At 40.4% G+C, this 20,069-nt stretch overlaps 1 protein-coding gene across 1 annotated transcript; it reads left to right on the top strand.

Annotated features, from left to right (window-relative positions):
• Window positions 1-805: 805 nt before the first annotated feature.
• Window positions 806-18,929, top strand: LOC131227099 (ATP-dependent DNA helicase Q-like 3). Its single transcript, XM_058222806.1, has 16 exons — window positions 806-946; window positions 1,054-1,137; window positions 1,940-2,080; window positions 2,173-2,207; window positions 2,305-2,388; window positions 2,848-2,936; window positions 10,302-10,454; window positions 10,560-10,649; window positions 12,563-12,723; window positions 13,181-13,273; window positions 13,353-13,418; window positions 13,868-14,001; window positions 14,534-14,628; window positions 15,930-16,057; window positions 17,254-17,363; window positions 18,332-18,929. Exons 1-16 carry the CDS (start codon window positions 944-946, stop codon window positions 18,801-18,803), a joined length of 1,938 nt encoding a protein of 645 aa, XP_058078789.1. The 5' UTR covers window positions 806-943; the 3' UTR covers window positions 18,804-18,929.
• Window positions 18,930-20,069: the final 1,140 nt, after the last annotated feature.

Here is a 20,069-nt window from a genome sequence, read left to right as displayed (position 1 = left end):
CTCATGCATTGACAGATTTGTGGCGAATAAATCAACATTCGAGTGGGTGATTGGAAGAAATTGGGGAAATCCTTATTTCCTCTAATGTTACCCTGTCAAATTGAGAACGGATATTTTATTACTTGCATTATATGGAATTTGAATGATATGAACTCACTCCGCATGTAGTTGTACAGCTTTTTCCTATAGCACATGGTTTCCTATAAAATGGAAACTTATTATGTATAGTTGTTTTTGCAATATTTTAATTCTTAAATGTGTAAACATATGCCTTTTAACATCTCCTGAAGTTTCAATGAAAAACCCCACATTTTTTCCCAATATTTCCCTCAATCAGCGATATTTTTCTGAGTATTGGCAATAATATTGGTGATATTGATACATGTTTTCTTATCCCTGGTCATCGATACATGTAACGATATCGATACTTTGAACACTCGTATGAGACTAGTGCAATCCATGGTGGCCCAGTATCCGCAAATGGTTTGACTATATACAATGCAAAGTCTTCAAGCTAGATTATTCCTCCTCAATTACTGGTTCTGGGATTGATTTACTGACATCTGATGTTGTTAGAATACTGTATTGATGAGCTTCTCATGCATATGTTTGATACTTGTATCAGAATTTTCTGTTTGCGGTGTTGGTGTTTTTGCAAACGAGCATTTGGGTCTTGTCAGTCTAATTGACTTACTGCATTATAGGAAGAGATTGTTTCTGTCTCATGCCGACTGGAGGTGGAAAGTCAATGTGCTTTCAAATTCCTGCATTGGCGAAGATGGGCATTGTGCTTGTGATTAGTCCTTTGATAGGTGAATTCTGTTCTCTCCTATTTCTTGTGCCTTGAAGATGGTTTGTGCTCAGTACAACTCAGTGAAGTAGCTTCTTGGGAGAAGTCTGATAGTTTTTAATTTTTGTCTTTTGGCTTTTCTCAACAGCATTGATGGTAAGCACACTACACCATTCCCATAGCTTTCTCTTTCTTCTTGCTCTTTTCTATTTTCTTTTTTAAGGTTTGATGTATTGAGGTTTGGTGTCTCTGTCTCTGAGTAGGAAAACCAAGTAGCAATATTGAAGGAAAAAAGAGTTCCGGCAGAATATCTTTCCTCAACCCAAACACAGCATGTCAAAGAGAAGGTGAATGTTGTAGTAGTTCTATTTTCTCATAGTTAGTGAAATGGTAATTGGAAGTGGAGTAATTGTACGATTTGAGGGCATGCATGATACTCCAGTTTGTATTAGTGGGTCTGTGGTTCAGATATAGTACAGACCATTGATAGGCTTTCCACTGTTGTTTTTGTAGAACTTTGCAAAGATGCAAGTCGTAATCCTGGCAATGCCTTGTATCTTCATTTATGTTTTGTTTTAGGTCATCTTTCAAGCGAATAAGTTTTAGTCAACCCTTTAGTCCCCTTTGGATATCCCCAGAAATTCGGATTGGTTTCAGTTTTTTAGTGGACACCATCAACTAAGGGCCTGTTTGATGGGTGGAATCCAAAAAATAGTTTTGGAAAGGAAAATGTCTCTTCTGAGGAAAAATTATGGATGAGGAAATCCATGGAAAAAAAATCCTTAAAAGGTTGTTTGTTTTTAGTTTTCATGATTTCCAGGAAATCATGGAATGGTCAATGGTCAAAAGTTGGAATCTCTCTCTCAAAAAGTGTGGAATCAGGATTATCAAGTTTTTTAGAGGAAAGCAGAAATGCCATTGTTGGAGGAAAATCGTTTTCCACAGGTTACTTTATTGTCTTAATAGGTGGAAACTGTCACGTTTGCAGAAAATACTTTCTTTTCCACGGTTACTTTTTGGATTCCACCAATCCAAATCGGCCCTAGGTGTTTTAGGTAGCATGGGAAAGTAGCACCACATTAGGCAGGTTGAGTTCCCTCTTTTTCTGCTCCAAATAATAAATGCTTAATTTTTGTTGTTTACCTCCAGATTTATGAAGACCTAGATTCTGGAAAGCCATCCTTAAGGTTGCTGTATGTGACACCAGAACTGGTTGCAACACATGGATTCAAGTCAAAGCTAACAAAGCTCTATACTAGAGGACTGTTAAACCTAATTGCCATAGATGAGGTTTGGATATTTTATGGCCCAGATGTGTTTGCAGAGGATGTATTCAGATTCTGATATAAGTATAACACTCCGCTTTTCCTTGTGTATTTCAGGCCCATTGCATCTCCACATGGGGCCACGACTTTAGGTCAGCAAACACTCGTCTAACTTGAAAATTACTTGCTCAGCCTTAGCGGCCTGCTCTTTTGGTTTTGTTTTCTTTTGTTTTGTTTTCTATAATGCAGGCCTAGTTACCGCAAACTTTCGTCTCTAAGGAAGCACCTTCCAGATGTGCCAGTATTGGCTTTGACAGCCACTGCCGTTCCTAAGTGAGTCATTGTCTTCATGTACTCTACTGTGGCATTTTACAATGCCCTTGTCGAAATCAAGATTATTAGCAGGTGTTACAAGTAAAATTCTGGGCACTTCTGTCCACTGTCTGTTTTGATTTATTTCTAAGTAGGGCCTGCTTTGGTGCATGGTGTGCACCGAGTGAGCATCTATAAACCTATCTGCCACTGTCAGGCAGGAATCAAACACCCATTTTAGAATGAGTGGGATTTTCAAAATCCCTTTCTGTGATGAAGTGGGATCCCACCCACCATCTTGGGACTGTGGGAGATTGGTGTGCACAAAGTGCACACACAGCCTTTTCCCTTCTATGGCTATCTAAATTTTTTGTTTAGTTCGACTTGAGGAAATCATCATATTACTTCTAAGAAGAATACCTTTATCTTACTACTTTCTCTTGAAATTAATAATTCACATCTCATGTTATTGTACTGCAGAGTTGAAAAGGATGTGATAGACTCATTGTGCTTGCTACGCCCTCTAGTCCTGCGTGCATCCTTCAATCGTCCTAATATATTTTATGAAGGTAATGTGCTGGGTACCTGTTGATGCCATCAATACCTCTCTTCTAGCAGTTTTTTTTTTTTTTTTTTTTTTTTGTTTTAATTTTTTTTTTTTTAAATTTTTAAACCTATGCTTGCGCTGTACATGGTTTTAGTGGACATGTAGTTTCTGAGCACCCTTTACATAGAACCTTTCTTGTATTTGAGAATTTATAACCAAGTTCTTCTGAACACAATAAAGTTAGTTTATGGGCTTTAGCATTTCTTCTTTCTTGATGATATGGTCCCCCATAGAGTGGAATGGAGTAACAGCATTTCTGCAGCCAATCTTAATTAGTAGAGATGAGGCTTAGATGATGATGATGATTTTGTCTATCCCAAGCAATACCGGAATGCCTCCACGAAGTCGTCATCCATCATACCATGTGAAACGTGATAGAGATTTATAGAAGACCATCTTAGACTTGATTTCCAAAAAGGCCACGAAATGCCTCCACAAGGTCTCTATCCTAACTGATGCATCGAAGAAGAAAAATTGAAATTTTATCAACGCAGTGATGTGTAAGTACCTATATTGAAGATTGATCTTCCCAGTAATTGCTATAAACTTGATAAAATTCCTAATTGCAGTGGAAAATAGATGAGGATAAAGTAGTGGGGTCACACCACAAAGAAACCTTAAGTGGCCATACCAATGGGATTTTGGTGTGAAAAAGATATGGCCATCACAGGAAACTGAAAAAGATAACTTTTTTTAATTTGAAACATCATTTCATTGTCTCATAAAATCCCATGAGTATGGCCTTTTTACAAAATTCCCACTTGAAAGAAGCTGAAGCTTGAAGCCTATTGGCCCAAAAGTAACCTTTCCCAAATTATCTCACTTGCAAGAATAAACAAATTGGAAAACTTAAATAAGAGTCCAAATAATCTAGAATTCTTTATATGCCAACCGTATGGGGGTTGTATACAAGCCATATGGTGTAGATAGGCAATAGGGTTTGTACAAAACCTCCATAACTCTAAATGGTTTGAATATAAAGCCGTCTAAAGACACCTTGTGGGCTGCACATGCCAATCGGTCCATTGGATAGGTTTCCAATTGATTTGGTCCAAATCTGTCATCAGACCCTTGATTTGAGCTAGGCCCACAGTTAGGATTCAGGCCCTTGATGTGGTTTAGATCTTCTATCTTGATTTGTGTGTGTGTGTGTGTGTTTATTTTTTTTGAAAATCAACGATTTTTATTAAAGAAACCAACACCGAGATGGCGCGTGAAAAATACAAACCAAACAAAAAGAAACAATTAAAATCCTTAAGAGAATCAATACAAGAGGCCCATTTGACAACCAAAAGCTTCACCCTACTGAAAACCTCCGCCTTCAAATTTTTACTATTGTAGAAGCATCCACCATTTCTTTCTCCCCAAAGAGCCTATGTATTGGCCACGAGGAATAGTCTCAAGAAAGATCTATCATTCTTCGTTAGGGTAACTCTGTGCCACACCAAAAGAAAATCGCCTATTGACTCTGGCATCACCCACGACATATTAAACAACCCAAGGAGGCAACTTACGAGCAAAGCACAATGCAAAAGAAGATGATCAACTGATTTGGCATTAACCATGCACATCGTGCGTACATCGGGAATCACCATTGCCCTCTTTTGGAGGTTATCCATGGTCAAGATCTTCTTCCTTCCTATGAACCACGCAAGAGTTGCAACTTTTTGGGGAGCCCCATAGTGCCACACATGAAATGTGGACGCTTTACAACCTCCCTTGATAGAACATCGAACCATACTATAGATAGACCGGAGTGAGAAACGGTTGACTTCTCTTTCAACCACCTCCAACTAGCGCAATCCCCAAATGACGGAGCACAATAATAAAGGAACTCTTGAAGCTTCACAAATTCTTCCACTTCTTGTACATATTCCTAGTGTCCACCCCACCACCCCACCGGACCAAGAGAAGCAATTGGAAACCAAAACATGCCGATCAGGCGACAGGTGAGCTAATCTTGCAAATGCCGATCGGAGGGAAGAATCACCAACCCACACGCCCTCCTAAAAGTGGATTTTATCTCCACTGCCTAGGGAGAACCCATCCCCTCCCTAAATGTTGCCTTTAGTCTTGAGAGTTGAGACCCTCTTCCAAATTACCGACACCTTACAAGGAGTAGAGTCCTTAGCCCACCATCCTCCATTCTCACATCCATACTTTTTTGCTATGATTTCTCACCACAAAGAATCGTCTTCCATTCCAAACTTCCATAACCACTTCCCGAGAGGCGCACAATTCGCCACTTTCAACACCCTAATACCAACCCACCTTGCTCATAAGGCTTACAAACCTCCTCCCGTCCCAAAAGGTGGAACTTATTTTTTCCTTTTGAAATCCCTTCTCAATTTATCAAGCCCGACCAACACTAATTTTAGGCAACTAAATAGAGACATGAAATACAATAGCATATTTGACAACGTTGCTTTGATGGGAGTTAGTTGGCCACCCATAGATAAATACCAGCTCTTCCATCTTCATAACTTTCTTTCAAATCTTTCCACAACTCTATTTCTCTATCCCATAGGTGTTTAGTGGGTTTACCAATGTAGAGAGGAAGCTCGATGTACTTAAAGGGGAATGAGCTTGCCGTACACCCAAATATTTCTGCCATATGCTCCACTTCCTCCTTTGACATTCGAACCCCCTCAACATCTCACTCTTGGCTATGTTAACTTTTTGGCCTGACACCATTCCGAAGCATCTCACTGTCATTCTTAACTTATCCATCATACTTGCCTTTACCTCACAGAACATGGTATTGTCATCGGTAAACTGAGGATGTGATATTAGGGACTTGATCTCTTCACCCTAAACCTCTGAAAGAGGCCGACCTCTTGTCCTTATTCCAACATTCCGCCCAATGCCTCGGTTACCACTAAGAATAGGAAGGGAAAAAGCGGATCAACCTGCCGCAGGTTTTTTGAGCTTTTGAAGAAGCCCCTAAAAGAGCCATTCACCAGAACTAAAAACCAGGCTGAATGGATGCACTTCTTTCACCCACCCTCTTCACTTCGAGCCACAACCCAATCACCCAAGCATGTTGTCCAAAAAGCACCAGTCAATATGGTCATAAGCTTTTTCTATATCCAACTTACAAATGATGGCTTTCAAACCATCCTTTTAGCAAGAGTCTATGTATATATGAGTGATAAGGGCGTTATCCAATGTCTGTTTGCTCGCAATGAATGCCCCTTGGCTCTTGGAGATGACACTGGCTAACGATACTGGGAATCAAGTTGGAAGCACTCTTGGTAAGATTTTATATGCCCCCCAATTAGACTAATCGACCTAAAGTCCTTCAAGCACTCTGCGTCCGTCACCTTGGAAATGATTGCTATAAAAGAAGCCTTGAGCTCGACTAATAACCTGCCTCTTTCAAAGGATTTTGCAAAGAAGCTCAACACATCATCTTTCACTGCCTCCTAGAACACTTGAAAGAAGGCCATAGCGAAACTGTCAGGACTCTAGGTGTTGTCCCCACTCAAAGAATCTATAGAAGCCTTAACTTCCTCAGAAAATGGTCTCTTGAGCAAGTCAGCCTCGAAATAGTATAAACCCTCAAAATCTAGATTGTCCAAGCTTGGCCTGTCCTACCCTTCATCTTTGAGTAACTCCTTGGAAAACTGCACCACTGACTCGCATACTTGGTCCTTCCCTTCTATTCTTCTTCCCTCAACAACAACACCGCTTGTTGTTCCTAGCCCAAGGGTTTGTGAGGCTATGAAAGAACTTTGTTTTCTTGTCTCCTTTCAATCATGTAGCACGCGACCGCTGACACCGATTGATTTCTTCCTCTTTCACCTGGGTTGCGTAGTCAAGAGATAGCTTCACCCTTAGCGCTTTTTCGTCCTCTGTCAACACCATTCTCTCTGGCTTGATATCCATTGCCTAAATACTTTTGAGTAAACCTCCTATCTCAGCATCTCGATCACCCAAAACCTCTTTCTTCCATGCATTAATTTTGCCTTTCAAAAGTGTTAGCTTCTGACATAATCTAAAACTCACAAAGGCCACCACGTTAAAGGAAGACCGCCACTCCTTTCCCTTAACCTCCAACCATGAAAGCTCAAATGTGAACAGCTTCAGCCCTTAGTTCTCCTCCTCTATATCCAACAAAATTGGGCAACGATTAGATAACGGTTTTGGCAAGCCCTGTTGGGAGACCAGCGACAACTTTTCCACCCATCATGTCGACCACGAGAGCTCAAATATGAATGGTTTTCGCCCTCAGTTCTCTTCCTCCATATCCAACAAAATTAGGCAATGATCAGATACCAATTTTGGAAGCCCCGTTGGGCGACCAGCAGTAACTTTTCCACCCATCCTGTCAACGCCAAAAATCCATCAATCTTGGACATCACCGGCCTCTCCTGCCCATTCAACCATGTGAACTTCACCCCCCTTCAACTGCAGATCCACCAGCTTGTGTGACAATACCCATTTCGAGAAGTCTCTCATGTTGTGTTTGATTGTTTCTCTGTTGGTCTTCTCATACGAGAACCTTGTTACATTAAAATTACTGCTGATGCACCCTGAAATGTTGAACCTACTGCACTCTAAGTTCAATTCTTTCCAAAAATTCTGCCTCCGTGCTACCTAGTTCAGCCCGTACACGGCCATAAACATCCACTGAAAGCCTGACAATTCCCATAACAAGTCCAAGTTCCTATCATTAACTTGAAACTTGGTTTCTTGGAAGGAAATCACATAGGCCTTTGCTTTGCGACACACTTCTCTAATCTGCCTCCTCAACCCGGCGGCATCCCAAACCTCTCGCGTTCCAGTTTGGAATCTTCATTAGGAAACTGATTCTTGCCTCCCCTTGAAGTAGAGCCTGCTCCAGTGCTGTAGTTGATTGCTGAGACGAGGTTTATCAATTCCCTTTTCTCTTTTGGGGATCTTTGGATCTTCCTGCGCAACATCGGATGAGCCTTCTAGTTGCTGTGCTCCTGTATGAACTGGAATAATGCATTATAGTCTTTATCACAGTCACCAAAGGTGACTTCGATAAGCTTCCGAACATGCTACAATGCTTCCTGGATCCATTGTTTTCCTCTTGCCATAGTAACAAACCCCATCACTCTTTTTGGCACTGCTATGGAAGACACCTGAGGATTATTTTAATCATCGCCTCCCCCTGCATCAATATCGTCAACAACCTGAAGTGGTACCATGTCTAGAACTACTCGCGGGGATCCACCTTCGGCCTGGTCACATGCAGCTATCGATGCTTTTGCTTCCAAATCAGACTCTTGAGCAAGCTCCATTGACGCAACAAAGTCCCCTTCCCCAAAACCTTGATCACTGTTGAGCAGCACAATGTCGGTTGGCCAGCTGCCCTCCCTTTCCTTTAATGTCACAATCTCTGTCGAAGGTTGGGTATCATGATCATGATGGATGGTCTATATCTTCAATCTAGATGGTTGGGTAGGCCTGTTTTTAATCAGGACCCTTGGATGGGCCTTACGTTCGATCAGATCGACATGATCCTTAATCGACCAGAAATGGGACCACTCTTGGTCTCCCATTGGATGATCAGATGGTCCTACGTCACTAACATTGATGGGGTGAATAGAGCATAGAAGTACTTCAAAAATTTCCATGAGTAAAGGCATTTTGATGCCATAGAATAGGAGCTCTAGATATCAGTTGTTGAATTTCACAGAAAATCATATTTTTGCTGTGAGTTATCTTGTCACATGGAAGATAAGGGAAAAAAAACTACTTGGATTCGAATAAAAATGAAGTGCTGAAATGGAATTCGCTGCAGTGGCTTCTATTGCTTGTGAGTTGTGGTTAAAAGCATAGATGCCAAACTGAGAAATAGATGCAATAAACAATTAGAGAGATGCTGGAATAATCATCGTACAATGTTTGCAGTAGCTACCAGAATGTGTGACGTGGATTCTGGAAAAAGGAAACTACAAATATTGGCCTTTTGAGGGAGATAGAGATAGGTTTTCTAGTGATTATTGTTGAAGTCATTGTTGGAGAAGGGATAAATATTACTTTCCTGTGGACATGATTTTTGAATCCGAGCATGTCTCATAACCTGGTCTACAACCAGCATACTAATGCACTGAAATGAGATATCATTTTTGTAAGAATGAAGAGTTGTGTAAAAATAGAATACACTGCTCGTGCCAAAAGGTTGTACAACACTGTTGGAGTTTTCAGTTTCCACCAGTGTGGCCCATTGTCTGATGAACAGAAATTCACATGATGGGCTTCACCGCGGATGGTCTATGCACCAAAAGATCCCCATATTGGAAGATCCTAGCTATAAAATATTTGGCTGTCTTTGGTTAAATGTGAATCCTTGCTGTATTTTCTTTCTTATCCATCTACTTCTTGGCCACCTATAGGAGGGTTACATTGGTAGATTCTTCGTACACGGACCATCCATAATGGGACCTATGATTATAATATGAATTGCTTAGATCACTGAACATGTGCCCAATCTTACAAACTTTTAACCTGAATGGTAGTGTACAGTGCTTTGTCCCCAAGCGTTGTATTTAGGGCTGCCAATGGGCACCTGGACCTGTGGCCTAATTTTAATGGGTCTATAGCCCAAATCGAGTCAGGTTTGGATCTCACTTTTTGGACCTAGTTAAAAATTGGGTCTAGTTGGGTTTGGGTTGGGTCCATGTGATGGACCCAGTTCAAGTCAAGTTGGGTCCGTTAGTTTTTGATGGTACAATTCTATATGTTCAATATATATTGATGATTTTAGCAACAAAATGAGGTTTCCATCTATCGGGTGGCCCCAACCATGTGAGAGCCCCCATTTACACACCACACATGTCAAGGTGGCACTTGTGTGCAATCTAATCCATCCATCAAGTGGCCCCAACTATGTAAATACTCTTATTTTTCCCAAACCCAACTTGAAACCTGGATCAAAATACCCGATGAGTCCAGGTTCATGATTCAAGAACCACATCCGGACCCGGCAAGACCCAAACCAGGTTAGCCCATGTATGGTTACTATAGGACCCAGCCTGAACCCAACCGTTGACACCCCCAATTGTATTGTACTGAAAAACAAAAAGCTGTGAATGGGCAATATTCATGCAACACCTTATGGGCAAGGCTAGAGACGCAGATTCCTTGCAAGGGAGTTTTGATCATTTCATGTGTTTATTCATAGATTGGATCATCTCCCCTTACATGAACTAGAAGTTCAAAGCATTTGTAATATTCTTGTCATTAGTTTAAAAATGGTAAAATTCAATAGGTTGATGCATTCTTTCCCTCCCTCGAATTCCAAATGCCATCGGCTCTATGTACACCTATCAAATTTTATGATTTTTCAATCCAGTTCGGTATAAAGATCTTTTGGATGACACCTGTGCCGATTTGTGCAATCTTCTCAAGTCGAGTGGAGATGTCTGCTCGATTGTTTACTGCCTTGAACGCACAGCATGCGATGATTTGTCTGGTCATCTATCAAAGGCTGGCATTTCTTGTGCTGGTAAGGAAATTTTGTTTTCCTTATGCCTTTTACTTCTAATAGTCTACAGTGGGTGTTCTTGATTGCCTTTTTTTTTTTTTTCTTTTTTTTGGCTGTTCTTTGTAGCTTACCATGCAGGGTTGAACAATAAACTCCGCAGCTCTGTTTTAGATGACTGGATTTCTTCCAAAATACAAGTCGTTGTAGCAACAGTGGCTTTTGGGTACTGTCCTTCGAAACTGGTCTCATTAAATTTATTTTCTCTGTTCCTTTTTTCCTAGGGATTTGTTCATGGAAATATTGAGAAAGTTTTTCTTAGTTATGGAATATATGAGAAGATAATAAATTGAAGTATTTCTTAATTCTCCCTTAGATGCTGTTATATAATTGAAACTATACCAAACCATGCAAATCCTGTCATAATTTTACGATATAAACTGACATCAGTGACATATGTTAATAATCCCCTATTGTACACAAATAATCTAATTGTAAATTGGCCAATTCTTTTCAATACATAAGGGGTTATATATATATATATATATATATATATATTTGTTTGTTTGAGACTTGAAATGATGGACATATTGAATGAAATTTCTCTATATTGCTTCTTTGAGCAAGAAAACTTCACGTGAATGGAATTTGGTGTGAAGCCATTGGAGTGATTCCAAGTTCTTATTCCTATCTATGTATTTCTTTCTTCTCTCTTAAATCCTCTTTTCCCATTGATTTTCTCTTTTCATTCTTTCTCAAACCCTAATTCCACCATCATCAATCCAACCCTTCACCAACCAAACCGACCTAGTCCCACCACACCGTTTGCATGACTGTACGAACGTTCCCATACACTGCAGGGATTTGTCCATATAGTTGATCGTCCTCCCCCTCATTGATCATTTTCTATTTTTGTCGATTTTATGAAACCCTAGCCCTAGCCCTAGCCTTTTATAAAACCCTAAATTCCCAATTTTTGATTTCCAAACCCAAATCCTAATCCATTCAAACCCTAGCAAAGCGCAATTGAATCCTCAAAACTAGAACGAATCCTATGCTAGATGGAAGTTCTACCTTTCATTGGGCCATTTTTGATCAATAGTCTTAAGGATCTATTTTGCGGGACTGTGATGTGGTCTTGAACTTGAACTTAATTAAATATTCGATTTCTCTAGATTTGTGGTAGATTGGCTTTATTTTATGCTTTGTTTTACTTTAGTAATATGTTAATTAATTTATTTGCATCATCATAGTTTAGGTCATCCGTCCTGCATCATGATAAGGCTTAGATGATGATGATGATGATGATATGTATGAACCATCATGCTCCACAAGAACTTTTTCCCCAAGAAACACCAACATCTTTTGAAACTGAATTTGGAGGGGTATTCTAGTAATTTCTCCATATGTTCCTTCCAAAAATAGAGGTGGGAGGCTCGATTCTTTCATTTTGTTACTCTTTCTTGTGTTCACATTTTCAAAGAACTAGCATGGCAAGTGTAGCTCCAGCATGGATGGGGAGATGCTCCAACAATCTTCCAAATTGGAAGATCCTAGCCATCCAATCTTTGGCCTTTTTTCTTGGCCATTGTTATATCTTTTTCTTAACTGTCTATTTGTAGGCCACTATTGAAGGGTTAGAATCTTCCATTATGTTGGTTTGGGTTATCCTCCATCTATGGCAAATCCCAAAAAGATCAATCGTTTGTGTCACTGAACCCTTGGGCCCCATTTGTACTGACGGTTGCACCAGGTAGCTATTCATTTCCTGGTGGATCATGACCCTCTAATTCCTCTTTAAAAAGTTGTGAGCTGCATATGAAAACTCTCTCCAACTAACCAAACAAATTGTTACTCATTTTCCTGCTGTACTTCTAAAGGAAAGTTAGGGTTTTGTTTATTGTCCCATTATTGAGTTTTATTTTATACTAGTGACATGATTAACCTTATCTGGTATTTCAATGGCTTCACCTGCATATGCGGATACTGCGTCATGGATTACTGATGCGCCAGGATGGTAATCTTTTGAATTCTTTTGACTCTGAAAGATTTCCTTCAATTTCACTGTCAACATTCTTCTAGCAGAAAATATCCAAAGGGCATCTTGAGTGAATTGCTCGCTTTCATGTTACCCAAATTTCAGGGTATAGATAGAAAGGATGTTCGGTTTGTCTGCCACTTCAATATTCCTAAGTCAATGGAAGCCTTCTATCAAGAATCTGGAAGAGCTGGCCGTGATCAATTGCCTTCAAGAAGTGTTTTGTACTATGGCTTGGATGATTGCAAAAGAATGGTTATTTCACTACTTGAATTTCCATATTTTCTTCTTACGTTATCAGTAGAGAAAAGCCAAGGACATTAGCAAATTAACGATTGAGGAAGATCTTCATAGCACATGTGCCAAATGTGAGATCTGCCCCATTCATCTGTCGGGCCCAGTGTGAACATGGCATGGCCTAAAAGTCAGGCTGGTCAATTCATTTGTTGGCTAGACGTGTATACAGTGTATCATATACGGACTGATGGCCATCTTTTCAAATGATCCATTTTTATTTTTTTTCCATACAAGTAACATGGCTAATGAGTGGACCAGCCTGATTTTTTGGCCATGGCATGTTCATGGGGAGACCCTCCTGATGACTGTCCCAGATTTTACGCATATGCTGTGAAGATCTTTCTCAAGCTTGTGTGTGTGAATCTGCTAAGCATATCTTGTGGAGTTCAATTGAATGCTCAGGTAATGTTGGCAGGAATTCATTTTGAGCAGCACTGGAGGAAAAAAGTCCCAATCTTCAAACTCCCAGGACGGTTTGTTAAAAAAATCTCTGGCGGACTTCAATCAGGTGAATTCTCAATTATATGAAGAAAATTTGGAGAAAATCAACAACCTTTTTCAGGATAATGGATCCTGGTTTCATGCAGATGGTCGAGTACTGTGAAGGGTCTGGCTGTCGCAGGAAAAAAATTCTTGAGAGTTTTGGAGAACAGGTATTGGAAGTGAGGAGTTAATAGGGGCATCAGCAACAGGATTCCATACATGTGGGGCCCATAGTGTGGCAATCCAGACCACTGATCTGATGGGTGGCACCTATGGGTGGGATGCTAGAAAAATTCCCAGAAAGAAGATCCTGCCCTTCCAATCTTTTGGCGGTTTCCATTGAATATGGATCTCGTGCTGTTTTTTTTTTGGAGCCATCTATATGTACTTTGTTGGGCCATTTATTGAAGGGTTAGGATCTTCCAATCTGAGGGATTTTCAGGGCATCCCCATTGACGGTGGAGCTTGTCAGATCAACAGTTTGGATTGCTGAACCATTGGCCCAAATGTGCTGAATCCTGCATGTCCTTGCAGGAAGTGCCCAATGTATGTACATGATGTGATGTCATTTCTTTCTTGACACTTAAGCTAGGTATTAACTTATCATCATCGAAAATAGGTTCCTGCATCATTTTGTGGAAAATCATGCGATGCATGCAAGCATCCGAACCTAGTTGCTAAGTATTTGAAGGAACTTGCCAACATTCCTAGCAATTGCCAGAAGAATGGACCGTCTCCTGTTTTCATCAGCAGGTACTTCCTCATATTTGTTGATTGCATAGTTTTATTGGGTGCCAATTGCACACACTTCCTAGGGGGAATGTGGGTGATGCGCAAAAGATCCAGACTACACATACATCCAAGCACGCCATAGGTGGGCCGGCTGGTGGGGAGATCCTGACTTGATTAGAAAGGGCCAAAAAATGGTTCTTAGCTATTTCTTTCTTGAAATGGAGCATGTAGGATCGTCATGCTGGCCTAATTTTTGGTCGCGATCCATTGGTGGAATCTGCTGGATGAATGGTCCGGATCTTTTACCCATCTGGTATGTGTTCTTACTTCTTAGGGGAACCATGTGTGGTAAGTTGTGTGGAATTATCATGTTCTGTTCGAAAATGCTCTGAAGGTGATGTGGGTCTTTTGATTTTTTTTTTTTTAATTATTTCAATTCAAGCAATGAAAAAAATTTAAAGAAAAGAAAAGAAAAGAAAAAGATTTCTCTTTCGATAGAGTCCTCGAAAATTTAGCCAAGTTTGTCTGACTTCTAACTAACACTGTGCTTCAGATTGTCCACTACGGCTGCAGAAGATCAAGAAACTGAATTCTGGAATCGTGATGATGAAGCAAGCTGTTCTGATGAAGATATATCTGATTCTGATGGTATTTCATCCAATTCTGTTCGAATACCATACTTTGGAGTAATTAACATACTTTTCCATTCAGCTTTTTTTCCGGCTTCTTTATGAAACTTCATTTACTAGGATTTTAGCAGTGAAAGCAAGCCCATGCACATGATGAGGCTTGAGGCTGTAGAGCTTCTTTCATGCTTTCTGTTCTGCTTCTTTTCTTTGTTGTTGTTGTTGTTCTTCACCCCTCTCTCTCTCTCTCTCTCTCTCTCTCTCTATTCTGTTTCTGACTATCAGAATGGTGCATTCCAACTCTAACCTATAGCTGTTTCAGACCGAAAGTTAAGGGTGAGTTTGGATGCACTATCCAACTAAATTGCAATTTATCATTCAAGTAGAACAAAATAACCAAATCGCAGTTACCTTCCTTGGTATTCATATTGAGTGGTTGGGCTCCAAATAGCAATTAAATTTAGTTTCAAGATGGACTTAAAAGAAATGCAACTACAGTTTGTTTGAGGGCTACTTCGTTACTGCGAAGACTAGGAACCATCATATTTTCCTTCTTCATCTCCTCTTCATTAAGCTCAATGCTTGCAATTAGATTACGTTGTGCATCCAAATGCTGGATAAATGTCTCTACGCAGTGTTGTTCAACGAGTGCAATAAATGTAGACCATGTAAGGGGTTGTTTGGCTCCATGGAGATGATGACTTATGAAAACAGATTTCACAAGTTGACTATCATTCCACCAGCACAATGAATGTAGGCCATATGAAGGGTCCTTTTGGTTCCATGGACATAATGATGACTTACAGAAACAGATTCCAGAAGTCGACCGCTTCTCGTGTTTGGATGCATGGAATGGCCTAGAGACTGTTTTTGCCTGGAATGTCTTTCTTCAAAAAGGCCCATTTTGTGTCTCTAGCCTAAACACTGGTTGCAGTTCCCCACGAACTGTCCTCCCTTCCCTTTTTCATTCGTGGAAATTTTAGGTTGCAATTTGCATATTGTCTTCCACCCTCATGAATTTATGCATGGAACTATGGATTGAAGAAGGTGAAAGAAAATATGGCATTTGGGACCTAAAATTTCCGCACACAAACACACAAGAAAAAAAAAAGGCAACCCATGGGAACTACAAAACCAGCTTTTAGTTTCTGGAATCACATTCCCATCAACTAAACATAATAGAGAGAATCTCTTTTTGAGGATTTTGTTTCCAAGAAAAGCTTTGTTTCCACCGCTTGTGAATCCATGCATCCCAATGACCCTTAGGTTTGTGGTTTCCATTTGTCTTCAAAATTCTAAGTTTTCCAATTTTGGAAATGGCAGATGGCATGGAGGTTGTGAACAGCCTAGCCAGGTCAAAGTTCTCTTCAAAGTCAAGGCTAAGTGAGAGAATTGAATGCCTACAGCGTGCGGAAGAGGCTTATTATCAGAAAAAAGACCCCAATAAACAGGTGCTTTATGACATCTTTTCAATCCACTATTTCTTTAAGAGTAGAAGATTGGAGTTTTTTGAGCTATGGAAGCCTGATAAGTAGAAGAGCTATTCTTTGTGAGTTAAAAAAGAAAAGAAAAGAAAAAACAAAAAACTCATATTGTTGGAGCACATAAATGGAAAAAATGTAGGTCATTGACACAGTAAATTAAGTGGAAGTATAGGGTGCTGATGCATTGGGACGTACAAAGTGCCTTGATGCACCTAGAGCATACAAGTGAGCCCTACAGTTTGGTGATCTTGACAATTGATCTGATGGGCCCACTGGATGGAGATGTCCCAAAAGCAGGTTGGAAATTCATAAGTCTTTATTTGTGGCACCATGGTATTTAAAACTGTTACATAACAGCCGTAATAGTAATGGTAACGGTGTGACCTGTTACATGATACGGGGTTATAATGCCATTCTGAAAAAAATGGCCCATAGGAGTCTGACATGGGTCTGATTTATTTCCTTCCTATCAAATATTTTTTTTTGACAGCTACAAGGCCGTAACGGCCGTTACATGGCAGCACCAACCTGATTATTGGCCATGTTCTCTACACAGGCAGCACCCACCGATGCATGACTTGGATGTCCATGCGCACATGCCAATTTGGCATGTGCAGTCACATGGAGATACGCATGTGGATGGATGCTGTGGAGTTAATAGGCATTGGGTGTTGCAGTTTCCTCTGGTGTTTATCAAGGTTTTATTATTGTTGTTGCTGTTATTTCAGTGTTGTAAATCCCTTCAAATCTAACAACAAAATTATAGTAACTAAGGGTGTTGCACCAAATATCACAAAATTCGAATTTCGGGATATTTGGTGCAACCAAATGCATCCTAAGCCAATCTGACTGATGAACTGATTTAGTTAAATAGTTGCTGAACAACCCAAAAAAACAAAAAACGTCGAATGTGATTCTAATTCAAGTAGTAGTAAATCGAATGTGCATCAATGTTGCAAGTTTCTTATGCCTCGCCTATCCCATTTCCGCAGAGTTGTAAAAGAAACCCATTGTTTGAAATCTTCCATGGAATAGCACCGTCACTTGCATGTTCTGAATATGAGAATTCTTTCATTTGTAGCTTCTGGAAAGCGACATGTTATTGACTTCTACTACCAGGTATCTATCTGATGTCATATTTAATGAATGCTGTGAGGAAACAGACAGGCGGTCTTGGGGACAAGAAGGCTATATCAGAAGCCTTGAGGGAAGCAGCCAAACAACGGTTGTCAAACGCTCTAAAACAGGCCCACCAGCGGCTCGGTGATTTGCTGTAAGAACATGGTTCCTGTTGATCTGATTGGATCCTTAAGATTTTTTTTTAGAGGAATGCTAGTTGTACTTGCCAACCTAGATGCCCCACGGCACGTGTTAGAAAATCCAGGCTGTTATCAGGTGGGCTCAATGGGAAATTCGTCTGGGCCCGAAACAGGCAGACCCACTCATCAGTTAGGTCACACGTCAGTCGAATGTGGACCTTTGGATATGCTTTTCCTAAGCTTTCATTTCTCCATACATGTGTGATGAGCATGATGGGTGGCCCGGCATATTCTTTCCGAGCTAGGTTGCATTAATGATAGGGCCGACCTCTGAGTGGCCCATGTCTTGCAAACATGCGGGGTGTCTGGGTTTAATGAAGTGCCAGTCACCCACGTCTGTCCTTTGCAGGATTGGTTTATGTGGCTGGATCCACTGCAAAGCTTTGTAGGCTAAGCTTAACCTACAATGCAATGTGTGGGGTCCATTGTGCTGCGTGCATGATATCCAATCTGTCCATCATGTGTGCCCTCTGAGATTCTCCTTGTTACGTAAAAATCAGGCCAATCCAAAATTCAAGTGGGCCATGCCACAGGGAACAATTGGGCTGGGGACTTCCACTACTAAAAACTTTTCCAGATTGTATGCAGGGCCCACTGTATTTTCTACATGCCATCTAATCTATTCAGAAGATCCACCCCAAAAGGATGAATGGACACACCCAAAATCTGGACACTCCAAAACTCAGGTGGGCCACACCACATGATTTTAGAGGTTTCAGGCTGCATGGTGTGGCATCACAAATAACACGAGAGGTACACATGATGGATGGATTTGATGCCATGTAAGCATCACAGTGGGCTGCACACATTGCATCGTAGGTTAAGCTTAACCTACAGTCTACAGAGCTTTGTAATGGATCCAAGCTCTTGATCATTAATCTATGCCAGATCTTCACCACAGTTAACTAAAATTGCATTGCAGAATTGATTCCGAGGCATCCGCCGCAGTACTTGAAAACGAATGCTACAAGAAATACAGTAAGGTTGGAAAGACATTCTACAATTCACAAGTCGCGAGCACAGTCAGATGGCTATCATCATCGAATTCAAAACAGATCAGTGATCGTCTGGGCACCAATTCTATTCAGAATAACGATGATTCTAAGCCGAACATTGCATCTTCTTCGTCTGTGGAAAGGACCACAGATCATGATCAACTGCTTGCAGAAGCGAATAAAGAAGAAAACCATGGCATTGCTCAATCAGAAGCTTCTTTTAAATCCATACAGATGGAGCTTCCCCCTCGAGAGGCAGCACCTCCTCCCATCCCCTCGTTTTCGGAGTTTGTTACTAAGAAAGGGAAGGTGGGCCAATCAAATCTTTCACCGTCCGTGAGAACGCAGACGAATACACACCTGAGGAATGATGCAGAGAAGAGGAGGAGACTGCAATAAGATGAGAAGCTTGAGTTCTTCTTGTAAGCTTTTTATCCATTTGATGTTGCAATTTTCAAACTTCATACACAGTCAATTATGCTTTTACTCGTGAAAATTTAAGCAACCGATCAGATATTTAGGATCGCGTGATCGGTGATTTTGGTGCAGCGGCCCATGAAGAGTGGGGTGGGCTTGATGGATGGTTCAGATTGATTGCTGGACCATCCATCAGCCCAAGCTGTGAATATAGTGATTCCCTTCTCCTCAAAACTCTACATGGAAAAAATCATTTTAGCTTGGAGGACAGGACTACAGTGAATGTTCACCAACCATTTCAAAGTTGTGGTGGGACTTATCCATTGTACATCAGAGCCGTAGAAATTTAACCTCTTGTTACAAGTGGATGTTTAGAAATAAAATGGTCAGATGTACAGATTCAATTAGTCATCAAAGGTTTACGCAGATTCGTTTACGGAAATGCAGATTCTGCGAAATTTGTTTCCGATTTTGCTTAGGTTTCTTTCTAAACCTATAAATAGGCATGTATATGGGATTAGGAACTATTCTAAGGGGTTCTTAGGTTTCCAAAAGGGGGCTCTAGGGTTTCAAGGGGTGAGAAAGGTGAGGTTTGAGTATTGCTGAAGCCGGGTAAGTTCTCTATCTTTGTAATATTTGTTTTGATAGTGGAATTTTTGTTGCTTTATGCTGTGGTTTTTTCCCGTAAGGGTTTTCCATGGTAAATCTTTATGTTCTCTTGTGATTGCTTGGTGCTCTTGGATTGTTATGTTAGATCTAGATCTGTATATTCACAGACCAAATCCCAACAAGTGATATCACAATCGTTGGGGCACATATATGAATTTGAGGGATTAGTCAATAATGGGTAACGCCAAGTTTGATATTGAGAAGTACTCGAGGCAAAAATAATTTTGAGTTATGTAAGGTTAAGATGATTAGCCTATTAACCAAGTAAGGCAAGATTAAGGCTCTTGATGAGCGGAAATCTACCATGAAAGATGAAGAATGGGAAACTCTTAATAGTAATGCTTTAGTTTCCATCCATTCATGTCTCACGGATGAGGTTCTACAACATCATGAGGGAGAAAAATGGATACATGGCTGAGGTTAGAGAACATCTATGTGAAGAAGTCCTCTAAAAATCGCTTATACTTGAAGTTGCAGTGTTATACATTCAAGATGGCAGAGGGTGGAGATCTGGAGGCATACATCAACAACTTTAATAAATTGATGTGTAAATTCTTGGATATGGAGGAAGCGATCAAA

This window comes from Magnolia sinica, chromosome 15 (genome assembly GCF_029962835.1).
Source record: "Magnolia sinica isolate HGM2019 chromosome 15, MsV1, whole genome shotgun sequence".
In the NCBI taxonomy this organism is placed as follows: domain Eukaryota; kingdom Viridiplantae; phylum Streptophyta; class Magnoliopsida; order Magnoliales; family Magnoliaceae; genus Magnolia; species Magnolia sinica.
Note: the sequence above shows the minus strand (reverse complement) of the source record. Positions and strands in the feature narration are given on the sequence as shown.

Bases quoted from the DNA above. Each gene is read 5' to 3' on its own strand.
- LOC131227099 (XM_058222806.1), top strand. The intron at 16,058-17,253 runs GTGCTTTATGAC...GTGAGGAAACAG, and splicing joins AAAAAGACCCCAATAAACAG to ACAGGCGGTCTTGGGGACAA. The intron at 17,364-18,331 runs GTAAGAACATGG...ATTGCATTGCAG, and splicing joins CAGCGGCTCGGTGATTTGCT to AATTGATTCCGAGGCATCCG.